At 36.9% G+C, this 9,985-nt stretch overlaps 1 protein-coding gene across 2 annotated transcripts in view; it reads right to left on the bottom strand.

Annotated features, from left to right (window-relative positions):
• The window catches only part of smarcc2 (SWI/SNF related BAF chromatin remodeling complex subunit C2), a 16,982-nt gene extending 10,737 nt beyond the window's left edge, over positions 1-6,245 (bottom strand). The window contains exons 1-12 of one of the 2 annotated variants that reach the window (XM_015043903.1): positions 6,102-6,245; positions 4,395-4,514; positions 4,217-4,302; positions 3,976-4,057; positions 3,477-3,569; positions 3,271-3,340; positions 3,110-3,179; positions 2,618-2,693; positions 1,514-1,758; positions 845-969; positions 675-728; positions 200-237 (exon numbers count right to left, since the gene is read on the bottom strand). In XM_015043903.1, the coding sequence (XP_014899389.1) occupies positions 200-237; positions 675-728; positions 845-969; positions 1,514-1,758; positions 2,618-2,693; positions 3,110-3,179; positions 3,271-3,340; positions 3,477-3,569; positions 3,976-4,057; positions 4,217-4,302; positions 4,395-4,514; positions 6,102-6,212 (1,170 nt within the window). In that variant the 5' untranslated portion in view covers positions 6,213-6,245. The remainder of the gene's footprint in view (positions 1-199; positions 238-674; positions 729-844; positions 970-1,513; positions 1,759-2,617; positions 2,694-3,109; positions 3,180-3,270; positions 3,341-3,476; positions 3,570-3,975; positions 4,058-4,216; positions 4,303-4,394; positions 4,515-6,101) is intronic. The other variant, XM_015043905.1, reaches the window with a different exon arrangement.
• Positions 6,246-9,985: the final 3,740 nt, after the last annotated feature.

The raw sequence follows: 9,985 nt of genomic DNA, 5'->3' as shown, positions 1-9,985 counted from the left end.
GGGGGGGCCCCCCCCCCCTTCCCTTCAAAAAACACAATTTTATTAAAAAATTATTTAAAAAAAAAAAAAAAAAAAAAAAAAAAAAAAAAAAAAAAAAGGCTTAAACTGACATTTTTCAGTTTAGTTAGAATTAAATTAATATGCCTCAACACATTTCAGCATATTTTCTTTTAAATTAAACCTGTTGGATGAACGATACCTTTCCTGTTGTCTCCATTGACTCGTCTTCTTGTTCGTCTGTTGAAATCACACGTAAAAAGACGAAGGGGCCAATATTTTAATAAATACCTTCAGCAGCACAAAGCTCTGCAAACACCTCTATAGTAATATTTAAAAAAGTCATGTTTGCTCTGACACATATTTTTCAAAGCTGCAGCAGGTAACGTCTATAAAAATGTGTTTTCTGCATATTTTTTAAACTGTCGAGACGGATAAAAAAAAAATCGGCTCTGATTGGTTGTTTCTGGCCGGGAGCGTTAAGTTTCTGCAGATCGGAGGGAGAAGCCAAAGAAGGTTGATTGTTTTATTTATTTTTCACAGATTGTGTGTCTCATATTGTACTGTCTGAACATACTGACAGTTTTAACACAATATGTAAAGACATATTGTTCTGTAAAACGTTACCTACTGCAGATTTACAGATGAATAGTGTTTATATGTTTTATCATCCATACCCATGTCAGTGCCTCCCTTCACTGGGGTCGATTCAGAGTCCTTCTTGGTGTTGTCTGCAGGCAGACAGCAAGAAATTAATCCACTGAAAAGTTTGACAGTATAAAAAAGCTTACATAGTAGTTTTCCAACAATCTATTAAAATTTTAATGAATATATATTATCAGTATACTTGTCTTTGCTGTGTTTCCCTCTTCAGATGCAGGAACAGGTGAGGCTTCATCCAGATCCTTGGACAGCTCCTCCTGTTCCTCCTCCCTCTGACCTCGTTTAGACTTGGTGTACGGGGTCGTTGGCCTGGCAACACACACGAAAACACCTGTTCACCACCCAGTGTATCCCCACAGTGTGTGTAAGTCACTGGAAAAGGTTTTTTAGTGATAAATGTTGACTTTCTAAGCCATTTTCTGAAAGGTTTTACAGATTCTTACTCATAAATTTGGCTCAGAAGATGTGAGAAGCAGCAGAGCTTAAAAAAATTACTCTTCCGTGTGAACTTGGAAAAATAAAAGAAAATCTCTAGAGTGCATAAACACAGGATGTTTCGGCAAAGTCAATTACTTTATAAAACCAGCAGGGCTTCCTGATATATATAAACATTTTTACAAGTAGTAAAAGATTTCCACTGATTTCCAACCTGAATGCTTGAAACTGAATTACAATCGGTCTTATTGTTTTGGTTTGGCTTGACTGAATATTTCTGGATATGAATCACATCTGTTTGTTATATGAATAAATTATAAGTAAAGTGAAATGAAACTGAATTGGACAGGCAGACAGAAGGATGAATGCGACTTGTAGGTTTGTTTGTGAAACGAATCGAACAAACCTGAGCTCTTACCCTTTTTTGGTGTTTTTTTTCTTGCTCTCCTGAGGCGGAGGGGTTGGTGAAGGTGATGGCGATCGCTTTCTTTTCTTGGCACTGCCGGGTTTCTTGTCCCTTCGCTCATCTGGTGTCGTCACCTCATCGGTCAGCGTCTTGGCAGAGATCCTCTTCCTCTTTGGACAGCCGTCTCCCACCTCATAGTCTTCCTCGTTCATCCACTCGTTGTACTGGTCGAGGTCTAAAATCCACTTTGCGTGAACCTGTCAATAGCAATATTCAAACGTTTTCAGTAAGCAGATGACAAGCAAGAGGGAAATACTTCTGCTTATTGCTTCAGACACAGAGTGACTTGCACCCATTTAACTCTTTTAATATTTTGTGCAACTAGAAGCAGGAATTTACTTTATTGAAATATCATCTAAGTGAGCAACATTAAGTAGTGTGTAATGGTCAAGCAGAAGGAATGGAAAAGATGGTTTTAATTCATTTTTTTTTTTTAAACAAATAAATGTTTAAAGAGTGTGGCCAGCATTTTTTTTACTCACACCCCCCGTACTGTGAAACCCTTAAATAAAATGCAGTGCAGCCTACTGCCTTCAAAATCCCCCTGTTCAGCTAATAACATTCAAGTGAAGCTAATTTAATCTCAGTGTAACGTCAGTGAACAAACGAACCAGTTCAGTTTAAAGCAGTTCAAATGTTAGAACGGCACAGTTAATGTCCAGATCTGTAGTAAGATTTCAAAATTAAAATTCAGAGATTCTTTCCTCACTTGAACCGAGGCAAATCTGCAAAGAACGGGTCTCCAGATGTGCAGAGACCTGCAGCTGAAACAGGTTGCAGCTGGGTGGTTGTAAAAAAAAAAAAAGTGCTGACGCAGGATGGTAGAATAAGAAGACATTTTTCTGAGTTTTATGTGTAAAAAATGTGAAAACCATGGATCGTGTTCCTGCCACATAATTGCATGCTACTTCATGTGGTTCTATTACGCAGAATCCCAGTGAAACACAATAACGGTAGAGGCGAAACGTGAAACGTTTTCATTCCTAATTTAAGATGAAGAACATTTTTAAAAGGTCGTTAAAATGAACAGCAATAAATCAGGACGAAGCAAATGACCTTTCTGGGCTTTTCTGGGCTGGGAGGATCCTCCAACGCAGCCTCGATCTCACTGGCCGGGATCCAGGTGTCATAGCTGAACAACGAGAGGAACAAAGTCGGACCAAGGGAACAGATAACATGTTCAGGCCTGCGAGAGGCGACGGCAACAGCAACGACGTGTCAGCTTAAAGTTTAGGAGCAAACTTTAAGCTGACAAAGTTTGCTTAACTTTGTCTTTAAGGTCCCAACAGGAGGCAGGTTGGGACCTTAAAGACGTTCCTCAGTTGTGTTACAAAAATTACAGAAACTCTGTTGCTCTAACTTCTAGTGACCCTCGATATTTTAAAAGCAAGAGTCTATTCACTTGTTTGTAATCGATAAGCTCCACAGTGTCACTAAAAATAAATTACAATTGCTTATTATCAACAGAAAAATACAAATGAGGCTAATTTTTTTTGCTTTTTTTTTTTTTTTTACACTATGATCCAGACACATGAATCCAGAACAAACCTGTCTGGAAAATATCCCCAGTGGAGCAGAACCTGCTTGTCTCTCTTCATCACTGGACGCACCCACTCCTCTGCACAGAGAAGATCAGTTCACGTCGTAGCAGATCCTGCTCACGTCGAAGAAGATTTGACAAATACACACCACACCTATCAAGACCTCACCTTCCTCCAGACTGGAAGGAATAGGCACCACAATATGGGAGCTGGAGGTTTTGTCCTCAGTCACGGAGCCCTGAAAAGACGACACAAAGAGGAGACGACGCTAATTCAGAGAGGGCGGCGCAAGAAAAGCTCGGCTGATGTGAAAAAGCATGACAAATGCTTTACTACACTGATCAAAAAAATTTGTTTACAAACAAAAAGCCCACCTGGTGTCTTTTGATGATGTCTTTCAGTTTTCCGAGCAGCTTTGGTTCTATGTCAGAGCTCAGGTAGATGACGGGTCGAGTGAGACAGTTGTTCTGCAGCGAATTATGACACGAAACTTAAATTCACAAACATGTACATGTAGACAATTAGTGGGTACTCCTTTTATTAGTAATGTTTTCCTCTGAGTTTTAGAATATTAAAGCAGAATTGCTGTAATTTGTTTCCTTATTCCCATCGTTGAAGCTCAGCAGAGCCATCCTCAGTGTATCAAATGGGATAAATAATGTAGAGACATGTAACTTTCCTAAATAATGTTTTTTAATACTTATTTGTATCTGTTGCCCAAAGCAAGGAAAATTTGACCAAAATAAGATGATTAAAAAAATTAAATCTCTTTTTATATTGGACGAAATTAGATAAAAAAAAAACAAACAAAAAAAACATTGACTAATGCACATTGCATGTCCAAGAAATTAGTTTCTCAGTAAAGATTAGTACCTGCACTAAGGACTTCTCTATGGTCATGAACATCTCCACATTTCGGTCCATCCTCGACGGATTCTGGAAGTCAAACCTGCGCCTACCAGGAAATTAGACTGGAGTTACACACGAAACAGCAAGAAAGCCAAAATCCAACTCTGCTGCAAAACTTTAAACAAAAATAAATAAACAATAATAACAATAATAATAATAATAATAATAATAATAATAATAAAGTCAGGTGGAAAGAAAGTCTTACCATCCTTGGTCACTCTTGAACTTGTAGGCAGCAGCCAGAATGTGGCACAGTGCCCCGCCGGACTTGAAGTCTAGGAAACATTTCATCTGGACGCAGAAAACACAAAAGTTTGAGTGCGAATCAATGCCATGAAGAGTGTTTGTTCAGAGATCTCAGCGGGGAGAGGAAATGAACCCACCGGCAGCTTTGTGAGGGGAGGATTGCTGACATGTCTGCCGAAAACCTCCTCCTGGAACTGGAGCAGCTGGACCACCAGGCTGGACAGAGACTTGTTAGTGGGGGGCTCAGCCTGGATGTACTGAAGAGGAAAAAGAGAGGAAACGTCTCAATAGTGTGCAACTGCTTAAAAGATTGTCATGTTTTGTTCTTAAAACAACTTAGTATTTTAGGGCAGCCCTTGTTTGTATGCGTTATATCAGCAAATCTACGATCAGGTTATGATTGTGTAACTGCTTGTTCCATCTCCTCTGATGCGTCATTAATAATCTGTTTTCTATGATCTATAATAATCTATTTGTTAGGGACACAAGCAAAGCAAAAATGTTGACAGTTTGATCCCACAAAACCATGTTTAATTTATCTGATGATACAGTTGTTTTCAATAAATCAAAAGTTTGTTTATTTCTTCAACAATCTACAGTATATACTGATAGGTATTAACAAATTTTACACATATGCACCTACTTTTCCATCCTGAGCTAAGTCTGATCTTCATCAAGTAATTGGAAAAAAAATAAATAAATTCCTGAACATTTCATGCCTTTTCTTTTGTTAGTATATTGTTTTTATTTTTTTCTAACTTATAGTAGAAACAAACAGCACTTTGAATGTGGACTTCATATTTTTATTGCACTTGCAGCAAGGACTATTTTGTTGAATGACAGCAAAGGTTTTCTATATTTATTCTAGTATTAAAAATAATATTGAGATTCTGGATCAAAGTTGTATTTTATCTAACTTTAATCCCCTACCTGTGTGTCACAGGGGCCTATAATATAATATGAACAAAAAAATACAAATAGGGAGGTAAATTTATGCTCTCTGTTTATATACAAAGCATGTTTAACAAAGAAAGACTCCTGGTTGTAAATGTTTTTCATTGATATATTTTTTTTCTGCTACAGCTTTGCTCATTTTTGTGTACACTGAATTATAGAAATCACTCCAGGAGTCCAGGTTTTAAAATGCTATAACAATCCTAATTTTAGGATGAAGTAATTGGAAAAGTACTTAATCCTTTTTCAGAATAAAACTATCTGAGTTGAGATACAGCACCAACGTGTCTGGATTATTAAGTTGAGACAACCCATCTAGTTTTACAGTGTAGAAGTTCCAGCGCTTTTACGTTCATCAGTGAAAACGTTACACCGGGATGTGATTGGATATCTGGTGAGAGCAAAATAAATAAATAAATAAAATTAAATTTAAAAAAAATCACCGCTTTAATACTATTTCAGTTTCATTTCGTCCAAAGCAGAAAGCTGCTCGCTGTAATCAAGCCCAGTTCAGGACTTCAGTCACAGAGGCGCGCCACAGAGCCAACATCTGGATCCGAGCTGCTTTAACCGTTAGCCGATTAGCTGGCTAGCTTGCCGTCTGCCTGGCTAAAGACACCTTTATCTTTATAAACTCTACCCTCTCGGGTCAGATTTTGTGATGGCTTTCATTCGTTTAGCTACCCAAACGTAAGCAGACACCACCGTTCGCGGTTGCATCTGCTGCATCTGTTGGCTCAGCATCCTTTTGTGAATCAAACAGCTGGATGCTCATCCGCAGCAGCAGCAGCACCCTCCCTCCTCTCTTTGTCACTGCCTCTGCTCTACGTTTAAGGATGACAGAAAAAAGAAAGCCCCGTGTGCATGCTTATAAAACGTGCGCTCAGTACCTTTTTATAATTCTTTCCCAGCCAGACTCGGACATTATCAAACTGGGAAACGGTGTCAGACGCTTCAAAATATTTTACATTCGGGCCGCCGTCTTTCTTCCGCACCGCCATCTTTGCCTGCAGACAACCAGTCGACGTTGCCTGCCACCTAGCGGACAGAACAGGCTACTGCATCTGGTAGATGCCACAGAGGTTGTGATGACAGGGACAGATCGGCAGGGGGCAGCGTTGTGCAGATAATATTTTTAATTGCGCGTCCTGGGGGCAAATTACAGTTTTCCAGAACACGGTTAGTATGCTGATAATATTCGGTCCTTTTACAAAATTAATAAGAAAGGTTAAAGCTAATTGGATGTCTAGAATTGAAATAAGCAACAGTGTTTAAGAACATTTTCAACATTGTAACTGCATCGGTCAGCTAAATAAAATGATGGGAATTGACATTTTAAATGTCATAATACTTTAAAAGCAAACAAATTGTGAAGAATAAAATGTCATACTGGAAACATAAGTACAATAGTTTAAACAACTATATAAACATATGTTTTATTACACTAGTGGAACTACAACTAATTTTTTTTTAAATAAATCTTCACATAATTACTTGAGCCACGGCTGGAGTTAGGCAGAATGTAGGAAGGATTAGAGGAATTTGTGAAAATCCTATAGAATAGATTCACATAATTATCTATAAAATGACATTTCAAGAGTTTTTTTGTTTGTTTGTTTGTTTGTTTGTTTGCTTGTTTTGTTTTGTTTTTTGGGGCACATTTTGTTATTTGGATTTTCTCTTCAGAAGTAATTAAGAAATAATAATAAAAAAATAGTTAATTCCAATGGTTTCTTCTATTTTCCCAACAAAAAATTAAGCAAGATGTCTCACAACAGCCTGGTAATAAAGCTTGTGAAAGTGAACAATTAGAAGAAATAAAGAAAATCAATTATTCTGATATGAAGGTAGTAAGTTTATTATACACTATTTAAGATAATACTCTCTATTTTAACCCTTTGAGTATTTTTTGAGTGAGACGGTGAGATAGAGAAATAGTAAAAAACAATTCCATAGTTCTTAATAGTTGTGAATATATATATGTTTATATATAAATTGCTCAAAACCATCACTACTATCAATAATAATAATAATAATAATAATAATAATAATAATAATAATAATAATAATAATAATAATAATAATAGACTGACACATTAAAGAAAGTTCTTTAAAAATTTACTGAATAAGATTCACGTCAAGATGAAAACAAAAACAAAAACATGGGAAGAGCAGTAAAGGTTTCCCGGTATTTACATGAGGCTAATACATTTAAAAGCTTTATGTGCAGCTCCTATCCACATGGCTAAACCTTTCTAAGCATTGGAAGTTAAAATATTAAATAAAAAAACTCCAGAAAAACTAGAACCAAATACTTGTCTGACATGTGAGACTTTTTTCATGTCTCTGACCTTTTCAGTGGTTCTCATTTAGTCAGAAGTTAAAATTAACCCTCATTAACAGACAATAGTTGCGTGTGTGAGTGTGTGTCTACGTGTGTGTGTGTGTGTGTGTGTGTGAGTCTTATAGGACCCAGACTAATTTGTGAAAATCCAGAGACAACACTGAGAGAAGAGAATTGCTCCTTGAACTAGTATTCCTCAGACTCTTGGTGTGTTTGTATTTGCTCTTGAACGTGTGTGAGCATATCTGTGCGTGTGTGTGTGTGTGTGTGTGTGTGCCGTCCACCCGTCGTCTGTGCCGAAGCGGAGAGAGAGAGAGAGAGAGGAGCCTATTGATTATTTTAATCCTCCTATTTGTGAGTCTGTGATCCTCTCGGCTCAGCCTTCCACAGGAGGATTGCTAATGGGCCTGAACGCTTCCCTCCTCAGCCCACTCTCCCTGTCCAATTAACTGAACGTAGGAATGTGCAGGGGAGGGAGCGCTGGGACTCAGAGGAAAGGGGTGAGGGGGTTAGGAGGAAGTGGAGGGGGGGTGGGAGGCTACAGTCCAGCGTTTCTCAAACCAGTCATCTACACCACATTCTGCAAGAAACCCCTCGCCCAGAATAGTATTACCTCTCACCTTTAATTAAAGATCCATCTCCTTGTTTTTATTCTGGGGAGCCGAGAACTCCCTTCTTTATGTTCCAGTGTTTCATTTTCACAGGCCGGTCAGGCAGGCCGACGGCGGAGCCAGCAGAAATGGAGAAAACACACATTTTAATGGGAGAGAGTCACCTTCTCACAGGTTGGTGTAGTTGTAGTTCTGACATTTAATATTTGTCTCAGAAATGTGTTCAGCTCTCGAATAAAAATGGATTTCAGAGCAGAATCTGTGATGCTTCACCTGAATCGAAGCGGTGTGGTTAACATCAGAAGGAGTTCATTTATGTGGCTTATTATTTATTTATTTAAATTTACTGAAAATACTTCAGATTTGCCATAAAAACATAACGATATGTTTGCCACTGATGAATCCCAGACTGCAGATACGTCAAGTGGATCCATTTTTAATAGCATCTCAAGAACTCAACAAACTTTCCACCAACTGATGAGCTCATCGTTATCATCATTATCATTATTATTATTATTTCTGGTATTACAGTCACTACAGCATCTTTTGAATTTGCTACACGATGGAAAAATATTATAAATACTTCTGCTCACTCTAAACATGTTTCTCATTTTAACGGTAAAGCTGTTGTTTTTACTGCATGATCATATTGTTCTGTATTCATAATAGAAGATTAGATTTTTTACATTTTGAGTTCTCATACCTCCTTGATGTACAGCAAGGGGGTCCATAAGTCTTACAGCATAAATAAGTATCAAAGCAGAGTCCAATGTTATCACATTTTATGAAATTTGGATGAAAAATCAACATCAAAACTAGAAATCTTTCAATTAATTAAATTATATACTTAATATGATTTTGAAAAGAAAAGTCTTTCCAGTCCCTCACAATATTTTAGTGTATGTCTTTTTTTTCTGTGGCATTTGTGAGAATTTACAGAAAACAACAGAATGAAATGTAATTTACTGATTTCGTAATTAGCCATGGTAACAGATTCCTTCTGATTTTGCCTTTTTATCACACTTGCATGATTAATATAATCAAACCCGTTTTAGAATCAAAGATAACGAGGTATAAGGTTTTTAAAAGGTGATTTAATATCTTAGGGGCGGGAGAAAGGCATCAAAACCTACTTAATAACTAGTTGTGCAAACCTTGAAGGCATCACTTAAGTAGAGGTAGTAGCAAATATGATATGATTAGGCAAGAGTCTAATTAAACCGTTAAAATAAAACATTTTAGTTTCATTTATTGTGTTATTTGTTTTTACTTTGATTTTTATTTAGCAGTTTTATTGGAAATTCATTTATTGTCTTTGTGGCAGAATGAACTCAGCACACTATACTCCAGTGTGTTTCTACAAGGAACAAAGAGGATATTTCTTAATCCTTTGTTTACATTTTAACCAAGCAAGTCCACGTAAAAAAACAAAAAAAAAAGATATAATGCAAAATGAAATGAAATGCTGCATAGTTTAGAAAGTTGTGGTTTTCAGGTAAATCAAATAAAGAAAGAAAATGCACGACTATGCATTAATACTTCTGTGTAGGACTTGTGAGTATTGACTGCTCTACACTGTAAAAATGAATTTGTACTTACCTGCTCTTCGTTGTCAAAGTAGTAAATTATTAATATCTAAGCTCTGCTGTATGATAAATCAAGTTTGATTCTTTTTTTTTTTCTAAAAAATGCAATGTTACTTTAAAAATGTTACCGCTTCACAACAGATTTTACCACATGGTTCTTTATTTTTCCCCAGAATAAATAATAAAAGTGTATAATAAAACCCGGGAAGCCATTTGTTGGACTTAGTTACAGT

This window comes from Poecilia latipinna, unplaced genomic scaffold (assembly GCF_001443285.1).
Source record: "Poecilia latipinna isolate Pla-1442-1.1 unplaced genomic scaffold, P_latipinna-1.0 Scaffold656, whole genome shotgun sequence".
Lineage (NCBI taxonomy): Eukaryota > Metazoa > Chordata > Actinopteri > Cyprinodontiformes > Poeciliidae > Poecilia > Poecilia latipinna.
This window is presented reverse-complemented; position numbering and strand designations above follow the sequence as displayed.